The following is a 27,997-nucleotide window of genomic DNA, read 5'->3' on the forward strand; positions in this document are numbered from 1 at the left end:
CATTGTGTGCAAGAATGGACAAGGCAGCTTCATTTCCACTGCCTTTAAAGTACATCCGACAAGAGTACACCAATTATGCTTCTAGGATGGCATGGATTTCTCAGGTTAGTAATGAGGTTTTTCAGGTTAGTTTTAAGAAGCCTGCTCGCACTGTGTAGAATACTGAAGCTCATAAATAGTCGTCTGATTACATTGAAACAGACAACTAATCTCATAAAAGGCTGCTTTGTCACAGCTCTAGTTTGACTGAACCAAGATGAAGGTCCTTATGCTGGAATCATATTGAAGGTGTCAAACATGCAAGCTTATAATATTTGTGCTGCTCTCAGTTCCCTGCGTGGTTCAAAGTTTTCCCAACGCATGTCTCAACTTTAACATTGCTAAAACAGATTGTGGCTGCCTTTGTTGAGGCGGGTTGTATTTGTTGGAAAGCCTGCTTATGGAAACATGCACAGCTTAGGTGAGAGGCTGGTAGATGCCACATGGCCTAGCTGAAGTATCGTTATAGAATAGGTCATTAACCAGTGTCAACAAACAATAATGTTGTAGTGTCCTTGTAGATACTTTGCTCATACAAATTTGTCATTGTAGGATCTGCTTTTTTATGTGTGTATTTGGGTTTGAAATACACCAAGATGACAAGGCGAGCAATAATAATAATCGTAGTGGAGGGTTCAGGAGATTTTGACCATCTGCTGTTATAAACATGCACTGACACTGTACAGTACTCGTGGCTCTAGCATTTTGACTTCAATGAAATGCGACTGCTATGGTCGGAATTGAACTTGCGACCTTCAGATCAGCAGCCAACCACTGTAACGGTTGCGCCATAATGGCAGACATGGAAAAGTCGGATTTTCAGATATATTAGATGGCAATTTCAAGTTTTCCTGCCCTTCCCATCTGTTAAGAGGAAGTTTAACCCACTGTGATACTCTCAGGATAAGTTGGAAACACAGAGGTTTTTTTTTTATGAAACAGCTAGTAAAATGTATTACCTGTTGGAAGCAGACTTTATAGAGCACTGTTTGTTTAATAAAAATTATTGAAAATTGAAATACAAAGAAAGGAAATAACTATCAAGTTTACAGCTGAAGCTGAGCAATGATGAACAATATCTGAAATATGTAAACTGCATCTGTCCAGATATCTAAAATAGATAAAATTGATATAATACAGCTTTAATACCTTTAAAACCAACTCAATGTACTGAAATGATGAAATGAAAAGAAATGTAATGCTACCATCGCCTAAAAATGTTTCTTTTAGGCACCAAATTTATTGTTTGCTATTATACCCAAAACTAGGCCTGTCTTGGTCCTTAATTGTCATTATCATATGAAAAAGTCAAGATTTTTTGTCCCTCAGGAGCAAGTACTGGAACTTGGTTGTGGTCCTGGCCTGATAAGCCGGCAAGTATTACAGCCCTTGTGCGAGGCCCATTTTGCCCGCCTTCTCGCAGTTGACAGAGCTTCAGAGGCCATTCTGTATGCTCAGCAGCATTCTCACCACAGAGACATCTCATACTGCCATGTTCCTGATCTACACATAAGGTAAAAGAATTTGAAGATTTTCTGCAGTTTTTAAAATTTTTTAGTGTAGTAGTGTGGAACACTCGGGTCCTAATAATGAAATAATAGTGTTGTGCACATTCTTTAGTAGCAAGAAAGCATTGTTGTGATTGGTGAGAGGTCTGTTTAGAATATGAATGCTTTAGAGTTCAGAAGTTATGCAGTCTGAATGTTACATTGTGGTTTTTCAAGCTATGTTTGGCCTTTGATGGTTCGACATAAATCTTATGTCAAACATTGAAAGGTGTGACACAAAAAGGATGATTCTGTTCGGTTTTGAAAAGGGGCATGTCCTAAGCCTGAGTAAAAGGATGATGCACAAAGTTGGCCAGTATCTTTGGAGGATCAGCAGTGGTTCAGCAGCGTGTTATCTACTCATAAAAAGGGGGAATTCCAGGCACATTCCTTCATCATCATCAGCCTGATTACGTCCACTGCAGAACAAAGGCCTCTTCCGTGTTCTGCCAGTTAACCCGGTCCTGTGCTTGCTGCTGCCAATTTATACCTGCAAACTTCTTAATCTCATCTGCCCACCTGTAACCTTCTGTTTCCCTCTAACCCGCTTGCCTTCTCTGGGAATCCAGTTAGTTACCCTTAACGACCAGCGGTTATCCTGTCTACGCACTACATGCCCGGCCCATGTCCATTTCTTCTTCTTGATTCAAGCTATGATATCCTTAGTTCCGTTTATTTCCTAACCCACTCTGCTCTCCTTTGTCTTTTAAGGTTACACTTACCATTTTTCTTTCCATTGCTCGTTGCGTCGTCCTCAATTTAAGGTGAACGCTCTTTGTGAGTCTCTAGGTTTCTGCTCCGTAGCTAAGTACCGGCAAGATACAGCTGCTATATACCTTCCTCTTGAAGGATAGTGGCAATCTACCTGTCATAATTTGAGAGTGCTTGCGAAATGTGCTCCACACCATTCTTATTCTTCTAGTTACTTCTATTTCGTGGTTCGGCTCCGTGGTTATTACATGCCCTAAGTAGACATAGTCTTTTACAACTTGAAGTGCACTATTACCTATCTTGAAGCGCTTCTCTTTTCCGAGGTTGTTGTACATTACTTTCGTTTTCTGCAGATTCACTTTAAGACACACCTTTCTGCTCTCCTTGTCCAACTTCGTAATCATGAGTTGCAATTCGTCCCCTGAGTTACTCAGCAATGCAATGTCATCGGCGAAGCGCAGGTTACTAAGGTACTCTCCATTAACTCTTACCCCTAACTGTTCTCATTCTAGGCTTCTGAAAACCTCCTGTAAGCACGCGGTAAATAGCATTGGGGAGATTGTGTCCCCCTGCCTTACACCCTTCTTGATTGGTATTCTGTTGCTTTCTTTATGAAGCACTATAGTAGCAGTTGATCCCCTGTAGATTTCTTCCAGGATGTTTATATATACTTCATCGACGCCCTGATTCCGCAGTGTCTGCATGACGGCTGATATTTCTACTGAATCAAGCGCCTTCTCGTAATCTATGAAGGCTATGTATAGTGGTTGGTTATATTCTGAGCATTTCTCTATTACCTGATTGATAGTATGAATGTGGTCGATTGTTGAGTAGCCTGTTCGAAATCCTGCTTGTTCCTTTGGTTGATTGAATTTTAATGTTTTCTTTACTCTGTCAGCAATTACCTTTGTAAATAGCTTGTATACTATAGAGAGCAAGCTAATCGGCCTGTAATTCTTCAAGTCTTTGTCATCTCCTTTCTTATGTATTAAGATGATGTTAGCGTTCTTCCAAGGCTCTGGTACTCTTCCCGTCAGGAGACACCTCGTAAAAAGGGTGGCTAGTTTTTCTAACACAATCTGTCCTCCATCTTTCAGCAGATCTGATGTTACCTGATCCTCACCAGCAGCTTTGCCTCTTTGCATGCTCTCCAAGGCTTTTCTGACTTCTTCTATCATTACTGGTGGGTTGTCATCTGGGTTACTGCTAGTTCTTATAGTATTAAAGTCGTGGTTGTCCCGGCTACTGTACAGATCTCTGTAAAACTCCTCCGCTATCTTAACTATCCTATCCATATTGGTAGTTATTTTGCCTTCTTTGTCCCTTAGTGCATACATCCGATTTTTGCCTATCCCAAGTTTCCTCTCCACTGCTTTGACGCTTCCTCCGTTTTTCAGAGCGTGTTCAATTCTCTCCCTGTTATACCTTCTTACATCGCATACTTTACGCCTATTAATCAACTTCGAAAGCTCTGCCAGTTCTATTTTGTCTGTTGTACTTGAGACTTTCATGATTTGACGCTTCTTAATGAGATTCTTCGTTTCCTGGGAAAGCTTGCCAGTGTCCTGTCTAACTACCCTGCCTCCAACTTCCACTGCACACTCCGTAATGCACACTCCGTGGCACGTTCCTTGCCACTGTCCAAATATGTGGATACAAGCAATTTCAGACTAAACATCTTTTAGCAGAGCTCTATAAAGCAGCCCTGCATTGGTTAATGCTTACCTTTAACCTGATGACATTTTAGGGTAAAGGTTATAAAAAAATATTCTGTTTTGCTAATTGTACCTGCATGACCATTATAATTAAAAACCATGCTTATTTGGGCAAATAATACAGTCCTGATATTGTGTTAATAGAGTTTGTATTGCCTCATTTGAGTAATACAAACTATTTCATAAAGGTGCCAGATTTAAACAAATACCTTAAAGATATTTCATGCTTTTTTTCTCTTGCTTTAAATGATTATTCAGGACGTGAGAACTGTAGAAAATTGCTGTCATGCCTCGGAGCACTCTCAATAATTTCTTATGACTGTAGTAAAGAGGAATGCCATAGTGGTCGGGGCACACCCTCCAGTAACATCGAGTGAGTCTGTCAATCATGTATTGCTCGTGGATGCCACTTGTGCTCGGAGTTTGTTAATTGAGCTGTTTATCAAGCTACCGGTCGACCCTGATGCTAATGTCTAATAAACATAAGACTTTTACATAACAGCTTTTCTACTACCAGTTTAGTTTATGAAGAACAAGCAGCAGTAGCAGCCCTCTCATGTGATCACATTCCGAGTCATGACGCCACAATACCATACAACCTTGGAAAGGAAGCTGAAACTGCCTGTATAATAGTTTTCATATTAGGTTCTTCAGGGTACATGACTGAAGCATGGGTGTTACCTACTGGCCATGTATATGCATTTAATTTGCAACTGAGCTGAGCACTCACATAGCAACTACGTCCTTTAACGCGATAGCATCAAAGAGCTCATTTCGTAGGAATTCCGGTGTCAGCATTGTTGGTTGTGGGTGAAAAATCATCATCTTATGCATGATCGAAAAACCGGGAATGATGGAAATAAAATAAATAAATGATAAAAAATGCTGGAGCATACTGAAGACTGAACAAGGGTTGTTCGGATCCAAGCGGGGATCAGACCCGGGTGTTTTGTGTGGAAAGCAGATGTTCCACCACTCGGCCACACCTTTGCTTGTGAAAACAGTGAAAAGAACTTCCTGTGCTTGAAAATGCAGTGAAAGTAGCTTTCATGCTTCAAAAACACATGCGTCGTGTATACATGCTTCACATTGCAACATGGGGTGTCTTGCTAAGCGATGGCAAGCCGCCCTTCTCAGCAAGGCCCTTGAAGACCAGGTGTGGGCCGTCCAGTGGGCCAGGACCATCGCTGAAGTCCGCGGAAGATGTTCCTCGAACGATGTGTCCCTGACAGCTTAGCCCCGGGCAGAGCAACAACTGTTTGACAAATAAAGTTCATTCAAACCAACAACTCAACTCAACATTGCAACATGAAATATTGCTATAATAATGCATGGTACAAGCGTCCATTGCAAATAGCGTCAGAATATGTGATGATTTTAAAGGCTCCGTGCTTGAAAGTCGGTACCCCATTAGAAAAGGCACACACGCTACTGCGCCTATTCCCTTGAGGCCACGTAGTGGGTGCATAGCAAATTCGAAACGGTTTCATGCACTAAGTGTTTGAAGTGCGCACTAGGAACAGCATGTCACTATCGTGTTCAACTCCTAAAGGCGAAGCTTTAGGGTCCCTTTAACTTTTTTTCATGAATCAAACAGAAATGAACAAGCAGCAATTTATTACATGTTTTGATGCATGGAAGGCTGTTGCTTGTTTTTTGACAGTCTTCTAGATTTTTGAAAAAATGCTCAATACGGCCTACATATAGAAAACAACTGCTTGGAATTTTCAATGTGCAACCAGTCAGAATGTGTTTTATCACGATTAGGGCACTTGCATTTTCTTTGTGTAGTTTTTGTGCCTACACAATAATTTAGAAAGTGAGCACAGTATAATTGTGTTTATAAATTTTGCATGATTGAATTCTCTATTCTCTTGATAAACTTAAGATGTGGCATCTTATGCTGTTATTCGTTAATGCAACTGATATTGGGACCAAGCAAGCCAAAGCAAGGGTCAAAACGCTGCAGTGTGCTGCTACCATTTAATCACCTTCTGGTCATGAGATTGCAGTACAACCTAACTTCAGAGCCGCAGCAAAAGTGGTTTCAGCAATGTTGCTGTATTAAATTTTTTAGGGTTCTCTTAGATTTGACAGTACTTTTTGTTTGATTTTTTGTCCCAGAGCATCATTTAGTACTGATGAATAACAAAAAAAAGGTGTCAGTATTCTAGGAACATGTGCATCATTGATTGCGGATTTGTGAATAGTGCTAGCCAAGTATACATCAGCATTTGATTAGCAGAAAGCATCCGAGTTAGCTTAGTGGCTCTGATTCACAATATAGCTAGACCTTTATTCCCAACATAGCTAGCACTTGTTATGTATGATTGTAATTTTCATGACACAAAGTGAAAGTATTTTTACCCGTGATTCTCACATTGTAGCTTTAAAGTTTGTGCATATTGTAATTAGCAGCCAGTTACAAAATTCTTGAGGACCTCAAAAAGTGTGGTGTTTAGATTGAGGATTCAGTCAAGTAGGCAAACATGAAATATTGTGATGACAATAAATGTTTTATAAATCAAAATAACACATTTAATTATGCCTTCTTTTTTGTCAGACTTGGTGAGGATTTGTCGTATATAAAAGGTGTGATGCACGCAATTGTTGTGTGAATAAAATTTATTGCTTGTATAGTAATGATAGTTGACTCAAAAGTGCAGTAACCTGCAAAGTATAGCATATAAAAAGAAAGATGTAGCACTCATGAGGCCTTCCCTTACTTGTTCATTTTAGCTGTGTTTAGTCATTGTCAGCTGCAGTCCTAAAATGTCTTCTCTTATTGTGCAGTGTACCTGTAGAGATGCGAGGGGCATTCAACAAGCTCTTCCACTATGGTGGTGCTTTGCCGTGCACCGAAGGCAATGGACTAAGCCAAGCATCAATACTGCTAGACATTAAAGGCAGCTGTGTTCTGCTCCTGCCTGTGCGCTGTTGTCTCTTTGATGTACTCGAACAGCTCTCAAGCAGTCCCCGCTGGAAGGCCTACATGCGAGTATGTTTAGTCAAACATGTGTTCAAGCACTTACCGGTGAATGTTGTTGTTCTTTTACTTCACTGCTATTGTGATACTGACTAGGACTCTAAAAGCATCAGTGCAAATGCATGAACTCTCACTACAAGCAAATGTGCTTATGCACATAACTTTCAACACGTCAACTCACAGTTATTTTCATTCATAGTCAAGTTGAAAAGTTCCCAGCAACATTAACTCTGTTCTGCCCACACATCTGCAGATTTTCATTATGTATTGAGTGAATTGTCTCACGAAGTGGACACTAATAATCACTGCATAGTGGATTTGAAATTATTGTTTGATAGCAGAGAATCGAATAGATAATGCAGAGGTAAAACTGGCACACACCGGTGGCATCTGCATAAAACTAATATTTTCACTACCTGTTACCAGCCTTCTTTCACATTCTATCAGGACAGCCATAAAAGGACACTGGGCTGACCCAATGATTTGCTGTACTGCCAGCATACATTACTAAGATGTATGCTTAAGTGCCATGCCGCAGTGGTCTAGTGGCTAAGATACTCAGCGGCTGACCCGTAGGTCGCCGGATCGAATCCCGGCTGTGGCGGCTGCATTTTCGATGAAGGCGAAAATGCTGTAGGTCTATGTGCTCAGATTTGGGTGCACGTTAAAGAACCCCAGGTAGTCGAAATTTCCGGAGTCCTCCACTACGGCATCTCTCATAATCATATGGTGGTTTTGGAACATTGAACCCCACATATCAGTCGATGCATGCTTAAGTTTTCAGCTGTCCATTTGATCTGACCAGGCCATGAAGTACTGTTATGTTGACTGAAGCTCGGCTGTTGCTATTTACTAGTGCACAGTAATATCTGCACAGAATCACATGTGTGGATAGTCACAACTGTTGCATGTGCTATACTTCTGGTACAGTACACCATGTTCTCAAATAAACTCAATTAAAGAATGCTGGCACTCAGTTGTCCATTAGTGGACGATTATGTGGAGCATTGTCCAAGGAACTGCATCTTTTTTGAACTCTTGGTCCCTTTCCGAGGAAACGCTTCTACAGTAAAACGTCCTTAATTTGCACTCGGTTATTTCAAAATTTCGCATAATTCGAAGGAGTCCCGCGGTCCAGATTTTTGCAATGTAAGTTTGGGTGGATAATTTGAAGCGGTGGCCGGCACCAGTCCGGTTAATTCGAAAACTTTGGGTGCCATGTGCCAGTTCCAGATCCCGATTTCGCCGCGAATCTGCGGAACCACGGCTATTAATAACCACAAGGCTATCGATACTAATGAGTGGCAGCTAAAGCACTCCAGTCTCGCTAATTTCAGCGCAAAAAAAGTAAAGAAGAAAAAAACAGTCTCGTGGTCAATCAAAAAGTGCGCCTGCGGAAAACGGGCTGTGCTTCACTGCAACACAGTGGTGACACGCGGGCAGTTTATTGCATGTTTCTCGCAACGTCAGCGGGTCATGGTTTACCCATTATTTCTGGGATTGTAACGAAATTAATAAATGACAGTTTAGCGAAAACGGCGATGTATGCGAACCCCCGATTGCCGGTTGCTCCAGCAATTCGCGTCTTTGCACTGCTGGCGGAGTTCTTGCCAGCAACACCTACTTCGAAAACTAAGTTTGAAAGTATCAAAGCTATTTTTTTTTTTCAGGCAAAACACATCGTGCGCTTCGTCATACTGGTGATTAATAAATTCATAATTATAATAGAAAGAATGTGCGAATGGTCGCATCATGACGCGCTGACGCAACGTGGAGCAAGCGATATGCTGCCCGCGTGTCGCTACTGTGTTGCAGTGAAGATGTCTTGTTTTCTGCTGGCGCACGTTTCAGTCGATCACGACCGCTTTCTTTATTTTTTTTTTCTCGCTGGCAGCAGCGAGGCGCACCGTTCGTCTATGTTCGCAGCAAAATGAAGACCAGTTATTGCTGGAAAACATAACCTTTGGAGCTGAACGACGAACACCGATTACTTTGAATAGTTCTAAGTTCCTTGCATCCCACTTCTTGAATGTTCTGTTAATTCGAAAACCCGCTTAATTCGAAGCTTTCTCACGACCCCAGTGACTTCGCATTAACGAGGTTTTACTGTATATGCTTGCGAAAATACCAAATAGGGCCTGCATGTTGCCAAAGCCATTTTAAATCTTTGTGTGGAATCATCCTTGATCTGGTGTTGGTATCATCTAATGAATGAGTGCGTGTAATGAAAACAGCTCCATGAACTTTGTGGATGCATCAGGCACTAGCTGTGGTGTCATTGCTTGGGGCTGTGCAGGTCCACACCTGATGGGTGGCCCACCAATTATTCATCAGGAACGGAACTTGGGTTTTTGCTGGGAGGCGGTTATGGACATAGCGGGAGGATTCTGAGCAAATACTGAGCCGATTTAATTGTCTCTGCACATTAAAGTTAAAAGTCGGGTGAATTGGTGAGAGTTCATCTTACATGCGAGGCAGTGCTCGAGACAAGACACACAAGGAAGAAACTATGTGACAGTGGGTGGTGAGGGGGATGAGGGTGAGTTGAACCTCTTCTGGCTATGCCACTGCTGTATTTCATGCAAAAGAGGGCGAAGTTCAGGGGAAGGTGGAAGCTTGAAGGGATGAAAATTCTTGAACGGAAAACGACATATCAATGATTGTGGAAGACGTCATATCAACAAGTGGACTAGGCTTTTTCAAGGCTGCTACAGAAAATTTTAGAACAAACATGTTTTCAGGTACATTTCTTGCGGTAGTGTAGATAATTTATTCTTAAGGAGTAAATAAATTGATAAGTTTCTGCCTTCATTTCCAACAGAGGCGTAAATGTTGTAGGCCCGTGTGCTCAGATTTGTGTGCATGTTAAAAAACCCCAGGTGGTCAAAATTTCCGGAGCCCTCCATTACGGCGTCTCTCATAATCATATGGTGGTTTTGAGATGTTAAACCCCACATTCAATCAATCAATCAAGTTTCTGCCTTGATGGTTTTTGGACTGCTAAAACTATTCTGTGCAGGATAGTATATATATATATATTATTGCAAACTTGTAGCCGTCATGAGCTTTTTCTCCTAACTTCACAAGGATGCAATGCGGCTGGTACCACCTCAGAGCCACTGGCAGGAACCTGTGGAGACGTTTAAAAAAGCAGCAAAAGAAGCTGGCATGGAAGTGAATACCGTTAAACTTGACACCACAGAGGCTACTTTTGACAGCAGTAAGCAATTTCAAGGTAGGTATTTTTATATGTTTGAGGTCATACAAGCTTTTTTTTATGATGTTCTGTGAATATTTTCTGAAAAAATGGAAGACTGGGGAATGCTGCAGTGGCATGTGTCTGTATTCTAAACAATTTTATAGCTCTTACATTGCTTTGTCTTTAAGCACTTTCACAGCAAGGTCGTAATCTCTGGTCTGTGTTATTCAATAAAACACTTAATGCAAATGTTTGCTTCCTTTGTCTGTACTTATAGGCTGTCTGATAGGATGTCTGCACAGTAGCTTGTTCCTGTATTTATGCAACTGTGCTTTCTCATTTTTTTTCTCTAGGGCAAGTGTTTTATTGAGTGATGCAGGCCAAAAAGTATTATTTGGCTGCGAAATTCGGGTAGAAAACAAAACGTCAATATATGCATATCCTTCTTGAAAAAAAAAAAAGTTGGGTGTTATACTGAGAGAGGGAGAGAGAGAGAGAGAAGGAATGTAGGAAAGGTAGGGAGGTTAACTAGACTGTGGGTCCAGTTTGCTACCCTACACATGAAGAGGGGGAGAGAGGAGTAAAAGAGAGAGAGAAAGATAGACACATGTCACATCACACACACAATGCCCAGTTTCACAGGCGGTCCCTCAATGAAGTTGCTGACAAGTATCTCAGGAGGGCTCGTGTAGCTTTCTGTGCTGATGTGCTGCGCGACCAGGCTCCTAAGATCTTTGCTTCATTAAATGGCCGGTCATCGAGTCTATTCAAGGCACACTGGAGAGTCCGGCGATCTTCATCAAATGGGTACAGTGGCACAAGAGATGTTCAATAGTCTCTATACAGTTGCAGCTTTCACAAATGGATGAATCCGCCATGCCAATGCGATGGCTGAATGACTTAGTAAACGCTACCCCAGTCCACAGCCGGCACAGCATTGTAGCGTCACGTCGAGAAATCTTGGATGGCAGTTGTTTCTGGAGTAATGACTTAAGATTCTTAGGGCGATGATTGGAGTTAAATGGAGAATTCCAGTGCGCAAGCGTAGCATTATGCGCGATGTGACGAAGTTCTCTAGCTGCGTCTACTCTTGACAAGAGTATTAACAGTGTGGGCGCTCCATCGTGGGCACATCGGGCAGCGTCGTCGGCGAGGTGGTTACCACTGATGCCACAGTGGCCCGGCAACCATTGTAAAAGAATGTTGTGTCCTTGATCAGCAGCGCAATGACAAATTTCATTAATACGATACACCATCTGGTGGTAGTTTTCACGTCGTAGACTTCGCACGCATTGAAGAGCTGCCTTGGAGTCGCAGAAAATGGCCCATCTACTAGGGGATTCTTGCGTAACAAACTCCACAGCGGCTCGAAGAGCGGCGAGCTCGGATCCCGTATATGTCGTGGCGTGTGATGTCTTGAATTTGACGGTGATTGATCGAGATGGATAGACATAGGCACCTGTCGAACTTCCCGAGACCGAACCGTCCGTGTAAACACGAATTCGGTTAGCATACGACAAATGCAAAAGGTCCAGTGAGATCTGCTTGAGGGCTGCAGATGACAGGCTTGCCTTTTTAGATATCCCCGGCACTTCAAGGTGCACAGTCGGTCTTTTTATGCACCACTCTGGATATAGTGGTATGGTTGCGGGCGAGAATCTCCACGAGATGGAATTCTGGTTAGCCGCAACAACTTTGGAAAACGCTGCCTTTGGTCTTTTTAGTGGCAAGCTAGAGAGGTGGTGGTTAGGCACTCTGGATATGTGACGGATATGTGTCCGGAGTGTGTCGACAGTTATATATGTCGTGATCGGATGGTCTTTAGCAATACCAATTGTTACCAACGTATTAGCGCACCGAGGTAGCCCCAAGCATGTGTGGAGGACTTGGCCTTGAATGCTTTGCAGGACCCTGATGTTAGTTTTTCCGGCGTTGGAAAGCACGGGCGTGCTATACCGCAAATATCCCAAAAAGAGCGCTCTGTACAGCTGAAGCAAAGATGACACTGATGTGCCCCACGTTTTACCAGCGAGAAATCTCATCACGTGTGTGATAGAGCTGAGCCTCTTCTTCAAGTGCGAGATGTGAGCACTCCACGAGAGATCTCTGTTGATAATGACGCCCAGGAATCGGTGACATCTCATATACGAAAGGTTCACGTTGTCGATAGAAACAAGATAACAGATCATGGGCTTGCGGGTAAAAGGGCTATACTGAGATATATATACAGGGCCTACCACGTAACAAGAATCAAGAATATTTTTAAAAAGTAGTTGCATGACTCAATGCTCACGAGAATAGAGATGCTCAGCCAATGTGTTGGAAGTACTCAGGATATAAGACAGCAAAGAAATAGTTGCCTGAAATAAATATTATGATTAATTGGGCTTGTTTTCATATAGTATATGGAAGAGAACAAAGTGACATAGTTGCAACACTCAATTTTAAAGTGTCATTAATGTGGACTGATGTACTGTTATGCTAAATCTATAAGCAGCTTTTGAAAATATATAATCTTACATGCTCGAAATTGGCATGGAGCAATAGCTTGAAGATAGATTCCAGCTTTTGTTAATTGTCTTAATTTGTATGCACAGAATCTAGAGAAAAGAACAAAGCCATACACTTTGAAACAATTTCAAGTAACTAGCACTCTAAACAAAGTGATGTTTCAAATAATTAGCCCATTTTGTTAATTTTTTAAACTATTAATTTTACTGTTTTTCACTTCACAGCCATGGAGCCAGGTGATTATCCAAAATAACCATGCCATATACTCAGTTACCCAAGAATTTCTTTCTTTTTAATGTGTATGACCTTCAGTCTAGTGCATGATGAATTACAGAATAAAACATCTAGCTAATTCGACTAGTACAAAATTCATTCATAGCACTCATTGTCTTAGCATGAAACAAGAGCAACAAATAAATGACATTTCAGTGAAAATTTATTATTTCTGTGTATAATCTTCACCCAAAACTTCTGCCTATGATGCATGTGCTAGTGCAGACCATTCAAGTGGAACTTTTCGTCTTCAGACTTCCGAATAGGTTGACATAAGCTTCGTTGTTAAGGTGCTTGGTGCTGAATACACCGAATTCGACACATCATGTGCCAGTTCTGGGTGGAACCTGCCTGTACGTCTAAAAACTCGGAGAAGCGATGACTTCTTCATGGTTCTGAAAACGTCCCCACAAAGCGTATTCTTTAAGAAAAAAAAAATAAAAAAATAAGTCACTTAGCTCAAGATGATGTGGATATGGCTGGTGAGGCAAAAATTTTTTTAGCCTTAGGAGGCTGCATGCATCACTATCTCCTGTCCTGTGTGGCCCGGACATTCACGATGGATGCTGCCATTTTTGTTTTGATATCACAGTGGTGTCGCATGGTATTATAAAGAACAAAAGCTTTATATTACGCTAAAGCTAGACAGATGCACATCCATTTTGATACCCACTGTGTATGCCGTTTATAAACTTATGATATAGATAATAAAACTTTATGAATGCCCCTTGAATGTTTGCAAAAAAATTTGACATAATGTATATTATAAGAAGGTGTACACTCAAGTTTGCAGTGCCACGCTGGACATGCAAACTTACAGTGTTTTATCTGGACTTGCCATGCAGATATGAAAAGAGGCTTTACTGACAGTAGTGGCTTCACAATCCCCCTTTATGTACATGAAAAAGTATGATAACCCTCATTGGTGAACCAGGTTGTTAAAAGATTTTAAACACTTAACAAAGAAACTAAGAACTACCAAACATGTTGACTTAACAAATAGAAAACTCATTTCCAAGCAAAGCTTTGTTCATGGATGTCCTGGTGTCTTTCAACAAGCGATGAAATGAAAGCTATGCAACAGATTTGGTTCTAAAGAAGGGCCAATATTTCTGAATAAAGTGTTATTGAACATCATGAACAATTGATGGCTGGTTCACCTTTAAACGCAGTACATTCTTTTTTTCCTTTTTTCAGTCACTTTGAAGAAACTATTGTGATCTTTATCTTGTGTTCTAGCATTTTCCTTAACTTTTTTACATCTGCTTCGAAAAGCTATCGATACTTGCCAAGATCATTGAAGTAGCTTTTTAATGAAGGTATTTTTGGCATAGTGGTGCTAAATAGCTACCACTTGTATTTTATGCTAGACAAATAAGTAATTTTAAAAATGAGCAGTGCCAAGTTTGCTGAGCAGCCTGAAAGAGAGAAAAGCTGCAATTTCTGCTATGTGCAGAGTTTCTGGGCTGGGCCATCCCATTCGTAGCACGCATCCCGATGGAAAACAGGCAGGCATTCTTGGATGAAGCATTGGCACTGAGTTTCGACCAAGGTGTGCAGATGACATCAAGTGACAAGCTCCAGCTTTCAATCACACTCTTGAGTGCGCTCTGCACTAAAGTGCAAAACATTTGACTTCTTTCAACTTGTGCATGTCTCCACGGAGTTTTGGCTCTTTAAAAAAATGACATCCAGTTAATGCTGGAATCCTGGTGATACTGTGCCAAGCGCAGATGAAAGATACACATTTCGTGCCATTGTAACAAACACTGATGTTGTGCATTTCATGGCTCCCTAAAACTGACATTGGGAGCCAAATATAATGTTTATTATAAACTAAGCAACTAAGCTTTTTTTTAAGTCATAATATTGCCTAAAACTGTTATATGTGACTTCTCTGTGAGCTCATTGTACCTACGTCGGTGCAGTATAGAGATGACCAGTTTTTCTGTGTAATGTATTGTAAAAAAGACATACTAGTAAGTATGCTGTGAAGCAATTTTCTTTTAATGTAGTCTTGAGTTATTTCTTATGTGAATATGTATGTACAGTCCTGCAAGTACGAAATCCCTGCGGCAACGAAATATTTCCGGATCCCTGGCGAACGTTCATAGAAGCGCATGTATTACGTATTTCGCGGCAATGAAATGTTTTCGGACAGCGATCCTGCAATAACGAATTTTCTACCACGGTGCGGGCCTTATTTCACCTTCCCGCCAAAGGTCAACTGTCGAAAATATGCCCGTATGCGTGTTATGCGCACTGAAAATTTGTAAACGTCTGCTTTTGCCGCACTAGCATGGGTACCGCCAGATTGAGAACTGCTTCAAACCCGCTGCCTTAATCACCACCGTGCGAGTGTCTTGCACGGATTGCGCTTCGGCCTCAAGATTTGGACGAAGGCGCACTTGACGGCGAGAGTGGTGGCAGTGCAGTGCCTCTATCCCTGACCAACGCCTGGGGGGAACTTCGAGCCATCGACATCCCAGATGAACTCACCGTTGATGCGTTCGTTCGCGCCAATGACGACGTACTCGTGTACGAGGAATTGACCGACGAGGCCATTATCGAAAGCGTGTGCAAAGCTGATGACACCGAGGACCAAGAAGAGACGCATGCGGAGAAACCCAACCCGCGGGTTGTTTTGGATGCGCTGGGCACCCTTCGCTCCTTGTTCGGTGCACATGTCGACGATGTAGCAATGGACTACTTTTTCCAGTGCGAAGGGAGAGCTTTGAAGTTGTTGCATGGCAAGGGTCGGAAAAGTAAGTTGACCGACTTCTGGCTATAAATTTTCGTTCTGCTGGCCGTATCACTGTTCTTATGTCTCATACTCGCGGCTACGAAATTCTCGAAAAAACGAAATTTTTTGTTTCCTCGGCGATTTCGTTATTGCGGGTTTCGACTGTACTATCATTGGTATGATTAGTTAATTTGTCTCCTTGTTTATAGTAACTGTCCAGCAAAGTTTATATTGACTGAACAAGTATCTCATTCCAAAATTAAGTGTGCTAAAAACCTCTCAGTGCAGCCAATAGGAAGTTTCAAGAGATACAGGTTATTATACCAGATAACCTTTTGTGAGCTCATTTATATTTTTCAAATAGTAACAAAAAATATGCCTGCAGAATATCCAATGAATGTGCCTGAAATAGTGTGAAGCAATTTTGACCAAAATAAGACTATTACTTTACAAGAGAAAAGTGGACGTGTATGTCCCATTGACTCATGATGGACCTTTGAAAAATTAGGACAGCACTAATCCCATTCCATTTGAGAGCAACAAGCTGCAATCCTTTTGCCAATTTTCTCTCACGAAAAGGTTTTAAGTGGTACAAGAAAGTACTACATAAAGTGTGAGGAAGAAAAAAAAAGAAAGAAAAGCATCTCTTGCCCAGCACATTTGCAGCTGTGGTAAACAATGCGCAAAAATGAGATTAGAATATTCTTCTTCAGAAAGTGTGTATTGCACTGTAATAGTGCCCATAAAACTTGAAAAAAAAAACATTTATAGGGGTCTGTTTTGTAGTTCAGTTTAGCAACAAACTCCTTCATTTTTTGTTCGAGTACGCTTCGACATGATTAATGGCGAATATACTACTCCAATTTTCAAACAAAGTCCATAGATTCATATTAGAACTACCTATTCCAAAATTCAGAAGATGAGAAAAATACTATAAATCCACAATTTCAGCTATACTGCACACAATGCAAGAAGAATTTGAAAAAATTTCTACTGAGCAAGACGAATTGCCTTATTCTTATTTCAGTAACAAATTTGATTTACTTATTAAACAAAGGCATTTGTATGAGTTGTTTGAATCTCAGCAGTATTATCGCAATTTTCTGCCATATACTCATCGAGAAATTTTGCCAAAAATGTTCTGTTTAAATTTTTACCCTATCAAATTGTGCTATATGTGGACATCTTTTTAACCAGTGCTTACACTGTGGAAGGTATAGTTTGCGATAAAAATATTTTCTGGCCACTAATGTTTGTTAGTAAGTTCATAACTCTAAACAAAAAAAGAATGAATAGAAGAAAAAGAAGCACAATATTGAAGCCACTTCTAACAATCTATTGGGATACAGAGGTGCTTCGAAAATTATCTTGATCACTGCTGTTGTTGACAAGCAGTGGTGCTGCTGTTTGAGATTCTTGTGCATTGGACTCTGAAGGCATCGTGCAAGACTAGATTAATGGCATCCAGAATTTGCGGCAATGATTCATAAAGTTTTTGTCTCGATTTTTTCAGGATCATACAAGTAGCACCTACCAGTAAGCCGATCATGATGACCATTTGTTAATCTTTATTTGACTATTTCTTAGAAAAAAAACAGAATATTGTTACTATTAGAACCTGACAATGCTCATCAGGAACATGTGGCCCTAGCAGTTAGGAAAAAGTGTCAATTGTCTTGCTGTTTGAAGCTTTTTCATTTTATTAGCCAACTAAAAGCTTTCGTGTTGGCATAGGCTCATCATGATTGGAGGTTACTTTAAGCTTCCTGCAATGTGATTGCATTGTTTTTGCATATCTTGTGTTTGTCAGTTGTCATGAAGTGTGCTGCTTGTATTTAGTTATTTAATGCCTTCAGCTGTTGGCGACAGAACCACATAGTGATTATGGCTCCATGTATGACGCCATTTTCATGTGCACAATTTCATATGTTGACAGAAATATCTTGGCAGAATGTGCCATCGTGTGCAGCTATGGTGGTGGCTAAGTCTGAACTATAATTGGAAACATTCATGGTGATATCCGAATGTTATTAGAGTTCCTAATATTTTTTATTCTCTCTCTCTCTTTTTTTTGTGATGTGGCGGTTTACTGAAAATATACCTAAGTGATTTACCAGTGAAGTTGGAACTGCTTGAAAAGCGGCGGATGTAACAGTGAAAATTCACTAGCTAGGTATTTTTGCTACCATTGACGACAAATATAGAGTTTTGTTGGTCAAGGTCAATAGCTAATTATAGGTAACATTCATTGGAAAAAAAAACAAAGTCAACCTATATTATATGGTAGCTTACTTGTTCATTCAAATTGTGAGTTGTCGACAGTATCTCTGTAGTTTAAGCTTTTCTAAAAGCTGAGCTAATAAAACTGAAAGAACAGTCTGCACATGATGACAATACTATACTACCCACGGTTTGAAAAGATATTCTAGCTCATATAGACTTTTAAGGTTGGCAGTTACAATTATTGCAATCTAGTCATTTAAAGTTTATAAATGGCTAGTCTGGAAGTTACCCTAAAGACAGTTCGAGCTCTAACATCTAACCGGTTTTTATTGTCCTCATTGACATGATATTGATTGATATGTGGGGTTTAATGTCCCAAAACCACCATATGATTATGAGAGACACCGTAGTGGAGGACTCCAGAAATATTGGCCACCTGGGGTTCTTCAATGTGCACCAAAATCTGAGCACACGGGCCTACAGCATTTTTGCCTCCATAGAAAATTTAGTCACCGCAGCCGGGATTCGATCCTGCGACCTGCGTGTCAGAAGCCGAGTACCTTAGCCACTAGACCACCGCGGCGGGGCGGTATTTATTGTCCGAACATGATCAATGAGAGATCACTGTACCATTCTGTTAAGTACAAATATAATATAACAGGAAGAAAAGCTGGAAAAGAAAAATGTTTGGCAGGGCATATCAACTTTTACCCGACTTGATTCAGAAATTTGTTACCTGTAGTAGGGCTTCATATTGCAGTACCATAAATTTTGAAACAAGCCCCTCCCCCCCCCCCCCCCTCTTTCTATAGTGAAACAGAGAAGATTTGAAAGTGAGTTGTTGCTCGATTGTGGACCAAAATTCAAAATGGCAGAAGGAGAGCCTCTATGAAGAATGCACACATGAGCTTTTAATCAAATGCTTTGATTGCATTCACATGCATTTACTGTTTCTACTGAACTGAATGCAATCTGTGCGAAATTCTGAAATTTTGTGTGTTATGACAAGGGAAGAAAGATGTCTTTCATATGTTCCAACGATTTGTGACTACTAGGAATGCAACCATGAAGCAGGCTTTCAGAACTTGGGTTCCTAGCAGGGTCCTATAGTGGAGATTCGAGTTGGAAAAAGAAAATGCTAGAGGCGAAGGAAGGGAGCATTTGTTGGTTATTTGCACATATTTTTAATATTCTGAAAAGGAGAAGGAGGCGGTTGCTCGGAATTATACAGTAGTGCATGTCATAGTGTACAGGTGTATATACAACTTCTTGCAATTGCATAATGCCTATGTCCGTATTACGTGGATGGCCATAACAGTAGAGTTAAGAGGTGTCCCTCATGCGTATCACCATTTTGTATGCGATGCCACATACATTGCAGAAAAAGTTGGACACGCGAATTCAGCCTGAAATGATAAGAAGAGACAATTGAAAGATTATACTGTGGTGAAAAAGAATGCGGACTAGGAATGCAACCATGAAGCAGGCTTTCAGAACTTGGGTTCCTAGCAGGGTCCTATAGTGGAGATGCCAGTTGGAAAAAGAAAATGCTAGAGGCGAAGGAAGGGAGCATTTGTTGGTTATTTGCACATATTTTTCATATTCTGAAAAGGAGAAGGAGGCGGTTGCTCGGAATTATACAGTAGTGCATGTCATAGTGTACAGGTGTATATACAACTTCTTGCAATTGCATAATGGCTATGTCCGTATTACGTAGATGGCCATAACAGTAGAGTTAAGAGGTGTCCCTCATGCGTATCACCATTTTGTATGCGATGCCACATACATTGCAGAAAAAGTTGGACACGCGAATTCAGCCTGAAATGATAAGAAGAGACAATTGAAAGATTATACTGTGGTGAAAAAGAATGCGGACACAAAGCTTATCTGTGCTTGCTCTGGAATGACAGTGCCACTTGTCAATCAGGGATACAAGCAGGTGTGCATTAAAGGTACTATGGCATTTCATTATCATATTTACACATGCCCTTATTATAAGATTGATTTTATGTACTCGGTTGCTAACCTGCCATTCGCGGGATTGAATCCCAGCTGCGGCGGCTGCATTTTCGATGGAGGCGAAAATGCTGTAGGCTCGTGTGCTCAGATTCGGGTGCACGTTAAAGAACCCCAGGTGGTCGAACTTTCCGGAGCCTTCCACTACAACGTCTCTCATAATCATATAGTGGTTTTAGGACATTAAAGCCCACATATCAATCAATTACGATTAATTTTCTAGACCTCAATCATAAAACACACTGCCTTATTCTTATGTGTGAATAAAATTGTGCTGTCATGAAATTTCAACGTACATTCATAATCCTGACAGTGCAGCATTCGATTGCCTTACATAAAGATGAAATATCAAGCCTGAAGCAGGCATTTCTTGTGCAGGTTCATGTGTGTCCATACTTGACAGATAGCACTGCCATTTCTGAGAATGTGTTTTGCGTTTGCCTCATTTTTCACTATAGTCAAGCTTTTCAATTAATTTTTATTGTCCATTTCTCTTCATTTATGTCCATGTCAGCATGCCTAACTGCTTTTGCGATAATCTCTACCAGCTAGCTCAATTTTCTGTCATTGTGAGCGGCCACATACAGCTCGTTTGTGCATTTTTTGAATAGCAGTGGGACACGGGAGGTTCACACATGCAGTTTGAGCACATTTGGTCTACGAAACAAGGTATTCCTTTGGCAGGCTGTCCGTGAATGCCACAATGGTCCAGTTTTTAAAGTACAGAGCAGCTTGAAGATTATAGTTTGGTCAGAGGAAATACCGTCAGAAGTGCTCAAACTGCTTTGTGTAATGCGTGAAGGTGACACCATGTCCTGCAGATGTGTGCTTAAGTCATGTGTCTGGAACATGGTGTCAGTGGCACCAGAGCTGTCTGTGGAAGTCTCTGTTGTTACCGAAGTGAGCTAAGCAGTCCAAATCAAAAGAAAAGTAATGTCAGTTACATTTTTTCTTTCATACAAGCATACCAAGAGATTCCATAGCCTTTGCTTGATTCAGTATGTGAGAAAAGACTGAAGGTAATTGTGCCAAGACAAATCATGGCTGCTACATGAAGACAATGCACCAAGCGCATGATGAAGTCATAATGCCCTCAGAATTTGGTAATTTCTAGCCACAAGGTACATCAATTTTCCAGAACCAACTTTCTCACCCGATCTTGCCCCCGGCAGCTTTCTTTATTCACAAAGCTCAAGAAATGTATTAAAAGAACTTGTTTTGAAGATGAGGAGGCCATAAAGGGGTTTTCACTATGGAGCTGCAGATCATCCCACGGTAATCATTTTAACAATACACACAAGTGTGGCCGAGAAGGATGAAAAAGCACATTAATCTGAAGGGGGATTACTTTGAAAGGAAAACCACAAGACTTTGCACTTGATGCAGAAATAAATTTTCGGTGACATCAGTCTCACTACTTTTCAGACAAGCCTTGCATATGTATTAGGAAGAAGATTAAAAATCTGTCAGAGAACAAGCCCAGCTGGGCCTGACCAGAAGTCCAAAGCTTCTTGGCCCAGACCCACCATGAAGGCTACCTTACCAAGAGAGTGTTTTTTAGTGGACCTAGGCTCGTGCAAATCTCTAGAGCAGGCAGACTTCAAATCACAGTGCAGTCACTCTATCAGTAATATTGTGACAGCTACTGGTTGCACATCTTTGGCCACGTGAGGCCTGGTATAGTCATTAAGAGCACCTGATAAGAAAATGGTGGGAACTGCTAGAAGGTAAATGTTTATAACATGCACAAAAGTAAGCATGGACAGATATATTGATTATAAGAATTTTCGCCCATGTGACTAGTGGAAGACTGTGCAGTGTTTATAAACTTTGCGTCTATCACTTCATTGAAGGCAGTTTCATCAGCCATCGTGTTGATAGCAAATATTGAGACATCAAATTACTTTGTCCTTCCCTTTGACATGGGACCGAAATACTATTCTCACTACTGTTAAAACTTCATCTAACAAAACCTTATTTTATAAAGTTTCCAATCTAACAAAGAAATTTCCATTCCCCAGCAGGTACCCATAGGATTCGATGTCATCAATGCAAATTAATGAAACTGGCTACTAAATCCAATTTAACAAAGATTTTCCTTAAGAAAACAAGTAAAAATTGGTGATTTAACTTTAATTTTGACACAAACTTGCTTTCACTCAATCATGCACTCTAATGCTATTGCAGTAAAAAATTTAGCTACCCTAGTCAACCTTAGTTTTGTTTTGATCTAGCTTCACGAGTAGTTGTCAGAAAGCTTAAGACGAACACTCTACAGCATGTCCTGAAATGGTTCGATTGATGCCAGGGCCACATAGCTTTGGGTTCTCTTGCATAGATGTTACCTATGCATGTTTGCATACTATTCAAACATACCGAGGTGTTATTTCAACAATAGCACCCAGCGCTTCATAGCTGCCATCAGTCAAACTAGTCCAAGTCACGCTGTGGAGTGTTTGTGTTAGGCTTGCTGATGACTGTACACCATGCCCATGCATAGAACAATAGACTTGACAGCCGGTAGAGATCTTATGCACCAGATGTGCCTGGGGCGATGATGTTTGCTTTAGCTATTTCATGGTTTATGCACCATATGCCACTGATAGCCTCCTCGCAACTTTTTTGGCTCAGCGTTCTCTCACAATCACTCCATTCATTTTCCCCGTGTTTGTATATTGGCAAGCTGCAATAGCATCATGTGATCAGGCATCTAGACTGGATTGCCTGGATATTGCACCTTCCACGTCGGGAACAGGAGATGCCCATGGTTCATGCAACTTTCATGAACTTAGTACAAGCGGTAGTGTAGCTTACTGGAAAATACAATGCCACTATAACTTTTTGGTGTCGTTAAGTTCAACGTTTGCACTTTAAAGGACTGAAAAATCACTTTATGGAGTTTACAAACTTCCCGATTTAACAAAATAATTTGAGCGTGGCCATTACTTCATTAAATTGAGCTTCAGCTGTATTGCAATTATGATGAAGTAGCTTCCACTTACAATGTTAACTCTGCGGATTGCAATAGTCAGTTACAATTATCTGAATTTTCTTGCCAAATACTTAGCAGGACTGGAATTGTTGAAGTTTAAAACAGGATCTTTACGTATATATTGGAAAGGCAGATTTCACATGAACACTATCAGGGATTTCACCATTAGAACCACTGTGTAGTTTTACAACAGCTCATACTCCATATTTCTTTAGTACTTTCAGCTTAGATGAATTCTGCGAAAATTGGCCGCATATCTTTGTGCTTCACTGCAAAGGACGTCAAAAGACGATAGTCTTGTGTCTGAAGATGCTGCATGAGATATGGCGCCAAGTGGTAGTAATGTGAAGAAACAAAAGTCTCTTTGGAACGCAGATGCCACTGATAGATGACGGCATGAAGTTGTTTTAATTAAAGCCCCTGAACTTTTCAGTGAAGCTTAAGAAACATTTTTTAAAATTCATAGTGTCGCATTGTCAGCACAGTAGAATAAACACTTCGGTCTTTAGAATTATGTATCTATGAATTTTCTAAATAAAAAGACACACTGCCTAACACTTGCGTATTGATGTTGCATCTCAAATATACATAATATTTACTTTCTATTTGATAATGTTCACAAGTATGAATGCAGCCATCAGATAAAAATGAGTGGATAAATAAGTGGAAGATGTGGCTAAACTTTTGTCTGGTGGCTGAATCATTGGACAGACACCAACAGACAGACCAAAATTTTTGTGTTGAAGTATCATAAGAAAAACTGTAGTCTTTAAAAATGCATTCTTTGAAGGGGCACTGAAATCTAAATTACGCTCATTGTTTCTATTTCACATTTGTTTACTGTAATGCATTATAATGTGTATAGCATGAGTGAAACACTGAAAAACAAGTGTTCAAATTTTCTTTTGTTTGCTCCTGTAGTCACTTTTCCCACTGAGGGTGCCAAGCAGTGTCTTATGTTGACAATTTTTTTTATGGTGGAAATTAGGCAAAAGGTATGCAACACAAATACTTATGCTTTTCATTTTGGTTGATTGGAGAGAGAGAGGTATGGTATGAACAAAGGCAGGGAGGTTAACCGGAAAACAAGTATCTGGTTTGCTACCCTGCACTGGGGAAGGGGAAATGGGAGACAGGAAAGTAAGGAAAGGGAATGAGAGAAAGAGAGTGGAATAGATGCGAAAACACACAAACACACTAAAACCTCATAAAGGTTCGACGAGGCGAGTCAGTCGCAGACTTCAGTTTGGTCTTCGTCTCTTTTCGGCGTGAAGCTCGATCTTTCCGGCGATGACACTCATACTCTATCTAATAATACCTAACGTGTACTCATAAATTTTAAATGTTTTTTTTTAATACATACCAACAATTTACATAAATCTCAAGCACATTTTCACCCAGTGGAACGGTGATCACTAGTAGCAATGATGTCAACTATAGCACACGAATAATAATAATGTGGTCACTTCTATTTTTCTACTAGTGCAATGGCATCTGAAAAGACCATCATTAGCCTCTACTAGCTTTTGTTTTATTGCCCTACCATGATAACAATGATGCAACGAAAATGTTTATCAGGTTTTATGGTCGAAAAACATCCTCAGAAGATGTGACTATCATCACTTGGCTAAAGTAAATCACCTATTAGAAGCGTAACTATGGGATGTCGTAAAACAGCATAAGTCCTTGCTCGGTGAGTGAAATGCAAATGGGTATGCCCTGTTTTATCTGTGTTTATTGTGAATTTCACATTGATCTCAGTAGGATACAAGAAGAAATTCATTATAATTAAAGCTATGCGAATAGAAAAATTTTGGGTGCAAAGCGAATTCAAATATTGAAGTGTGAGAGAGAATAAAATGGAATATTTAAATATCTTTCTTATACTTCAAAGTGAAACTGCAGAAGAAAAGGTTGTAGAGTATTCCTAAGCATATTCTCATGAGATAGCAACATGAAGTGTTTCTTTTGGCTATGTTTGATTGATTGATATGTGGGGTTTATAGTCCCAAAACCACCAAATGTTTATGAGAGACACCGTAGTGGAGGGCTCCGAAAATTTCGACCACCTGGGGTTCTTTAAAGTGCGCCCAAACCTGAGCACACGGTACTTCTTGGAATTTATGGCAGCGCTCAAGCTTGAAGGGGCTTTGCTACACTTTTTTTTAACATAGTTAGGAAACGCTGCCCATCGGTAGCCGAGGCACCCGAGAACACCTGGCCTGGAATTCACCACACGGGCCTAAAGCATTTCCATCTCCATCTCTTTTGGCTATGTCGATAAAGTGCTGGTGCGGTTGTGTTTCATAGTTGTCTAAAGTGCTGCAGACACACTTCACAAGTGAAAGGCAGAGATGCTATTTTCTCAGCCTCTCATCCTCCTTCAACTTTTGTAAAAGCCCAGCTTATGTGGCAGACAAGGACGTGCTCCTTTGTGTTCAGAGTTCCAAATCTGCTTTGTAGACATCAATATGTAAGAATACCTGAAGTTTTCAATGCTAAAAATTTTCGGCATCAGATTTTTTGGACTTCCTGCCCAAATTTCAGGTCCAAAACTGTGCAACAATTCAGCCCCCAACTCTGTCACATCTCTTTACTCCATGTTGTAACTAGTGTTTCCTTCAGTCAATACATTTGCAACCGTAGCAGAGTTTGAAAGGCAGTTTTGCCACAATACGAAAATGTAATGGGGTGAAGCTTATTGAAAATTTGAAGGGGTCATTGTTAATTGGATATTGACCGTATTTGTATTCAAGAAGTTCTAATAGTTTAAATAGCAAAATTTCAGTGCGAAACAAATAGAATAGGGAACACTATTGGAAAAATATTTGGAATTTCAAACATTCACACACCTCTAGTTAAAATGCACAATTCAACAGTTATTGAGTAGGTACAAGGCCTCTTTGATGCGTAACTTTAATGATAGTTTGCACTTTCATTGATTGAATGTTGAGCATAATTTGAGCATTTTCACAACATTGCAATACAAAAAATGCACAATATATACATGAATTAATTAGCTTGTTCGCCCAACTATTCTCACATTAACACATTTAAGAGATGCCGAAATAAGAAATGACAAAATATGCAATGTAAACGCAATGTTGTGAATGTATGAAGTGACGATGAGCCCTATCACTTTTTGCTTTGTTAATTAAGTGTCGATGTTTAAAGTATCTGCATACCTGTATTCCTGCTTTGTTGTGTATAGTACATTGCACACAATGTAGTATTTCTGTAGCTACAATGAAACAGTGAAATACAATGGGTTATGTGACAATATAATCTGTTTCTGCTACTAAGTGCCATGTAGTGCTACAGTGTTTAAGTATATATTGGTGGTTTATGAAATATCCCACTTGCAGAACACAAATTAGAGACCACTGAACCTTGTCATTGCAAAGGCTTTGTTGCTGCCTTGTATATCTCGTTTGGTTCATCGTGATAATGATTTCTAAGAGATTATGTTGCACTAATATTTTTTTGAAGTAAGAAACTTGTTGAAAACGCCTTTATAACTGTAAATTAAAGTTGATTATGTTTTTTGAATTATACTCTAATAAGAATACAGTCTATGTCTAAAAGTGGTCAAGTTTACGCCTGAATTTCGATTGTGAGTCTTTAACAACTTGCTCAGCTTTCTCCTTTCAGAAAGAATAAAGCCGCTGTGAAAAGCTGCCTTGTCTCAGCTCTTCTTTACAATAGAACTTTATTAAGTAGAATAGCTGTTTCAACAGCATAACTGGCTCTAACTGGAATGGCTTTACTTCTGTGTGTTACACACCCATTTACCTTTCTCATTAAAATAAACTACTGTTCTTTTAAATGGAACTTATTTTCCCAGTTTTATCAGGTTCCATTTAAAGAGGTTCTATCATACAGCTAGTATTTAACCACTGAAACACCATAGTGTTGTTCAGTGGTTCACTTATATTCATGACTTCATGGTGCAATTGTATTCATTACTGTTTCACTACTGACTTTAAGAACTATAGTGCCTAAATTCAGTAGTGAAACAGTCATAAATATAATTGCCTCTCTGCTCTTTCTACATAGCATGTACCTAAATTTGCATAATGACTAGTCAAGGAGGATGGCAGTTTTACCAAAATTTCGTGTTGTTAATCATGTGCCGTTATGACTGTATGTATGCTGTATTATAATGTCAAACAATTGTTTTTTACGTAACTTGTTTGCAAACAAACGAGGTCGCTTCTTAGTGCCTGAAGTACAGTTAAATTTTTTAGCTGTATGCTGCATGTGTAGGGAAATAGCTTGAATTGTGTAAAGCACTTGCAACATATTTTATATTCACACTATAGGCAAACATTTTAGAAGCTCCTTAAATTGTGAACCTTTCTTTGGTTCTTTTGCTTTCTTTCCCAGTCGGACATGGTGATGGGACTTTTACAGCTTATATATAAGCAGCGATGCAAAGGGCGGGTGCTTTTGTGTGAACAGAGTTTCTGGCACTTAACACCATTACAGACCTTTATGATGCACGCACTGTTTCATAAGAGCCTTGAGGCATCTGTAGTGGCAGTCTCCTTGCACATCTATACTCGCACTACTGTAAATGGCAAACATATCGGGCAAGTCCACTTATTCTAAACCCATACTATTATTTCAGATGTGCTAGTTAATGACTGTTTTCTGTAGAATTACACTATGAAGCAATGAATGCTACCAGAATATGATCACTGCAACAAATATATGCCTTCCAGTGTGTTGCTTCCGAAAGCAAGCAGCTGCATTCAAGCAAGCAGCAAGCAGAAAGAAACATTCAGCTGTGAATTTACACTGAAAGTATTCGTTGATTGTTCCGGCATTTCTTCAATGCAAAGTTGTATATTGCTTGTCAGAATTATGGTTACTATTAGAGGTAATGATACAGTTATTGAAAGTGGTAAGAAAATGGTCCAGATCATCAGCCTATGCTGCAGTGAAGATGCGCATCAAATATTGTTTGCCTGCATAAAGCTGGGAGCGCACAATATTGTGCAATAAATCACATGCTTTCTCCTGCTGGTTTCAAGAGTCAT

The 27,997-nt window shown here is 40.2% G+C and overlaps 2 protein-coding genes across 4 annotated transcripts in view; one reads left to right on the plus strand and one right to left on the minus strand.

The window, feature by feature from the left end:
- Positions 1–27,978, plus strand: LOC142761690 (juvenile hormone acid O-methyltransferase-like). Of its 2 annotated transcripts, none has more exons than XM_075878635.1 (5): positions 1–104; positions 1,369–1,553; positions 6,806–7,010; positions 10,086–10,233; positions 14,438–27,978. In XM_075878635.1, exons 1-5 carry the CDS (start codon positions 15–17, stop codon positions 14,614–14,616), a joined length of 807 nt encoding a protein of 268 aa, XP_075734750.1. In that variant the 5' UTR covers positions 1–14; the 3' UTR covers positions 14,617–27,978. The 2 variants fall into 2 exon arrangements, with proteins under 2 accessions (XP_075734750.1, XP_075734751.1); XM_075878636.1 differs by having other exon boundaries at positions 12,933–14,626.
- Positions 5,043–27,997, minus strand: part of LOC142775976 (uncharacterized) — a 50,081-nt gene continuing 27,126 nt past the window's right edge. Inside the window, exons 1-2 of one of the 2 annotated variants that reach the window (XM_075878646.1) lie at positions 15,481–15,613; positions 5,043–5,267 (exon numbers count right to left, since the gene is read on the minus strand). In XM_075878646.1, coding sequence (XP_075734761.1) covers positions 5,097–5,267; positions 15,481–15,546 — 237 coding nt within the window. In that variant the 5' untranslated portion in view covers positions 15,547–15,613 and the 3' untranslated portion in view covers positions 5,043–5,096. Of the gene's footprint in view, positions 5,268–15,480; positions 15,614–27,997 lie in introns of those variants that run through there. The other variant, XM_075878645.1, reaches the window with a different exon arrangement.

This window comes from Rhipicephalus microplus, chromosome X, assembly GCF_043290135.1.
Source record: "Rhipicephalus microplus isolate Deutch F79 chromosome X, USDA_Rmic, whole genome shotgun sequence".
NCBI classification, from domain to species: domain Eukaryota; kingdom Metazoa; phylum Arthropoda; class Arachnida; order Ixodida; family Ixodidae; genus Rhipicephalus; species Rhipicephalus microplus.

Coding starts and splice junctions, on each gene's coding strand:
- LOC142761690 (XM_075878635.1), top strand. CDS start 15: ATGGACAAGGCAGCTTCATTTCCACTGCCTTTAAAGTACATCCGACAA. Junction 105..1,368: donor GGATGGCATGGATTTCTCAG/GTTAGTAATGAG, acceptor TTTGTCCCTCAG/GAGCAAGTACTGGAACTTGG. Junction 1,554..6,805: donor GTTCCTGATCTACACATAAG/GTAAAAGAATTT, acceptor CTTATTGTGCAG/TGTACCTGTAGAGATGCGAG.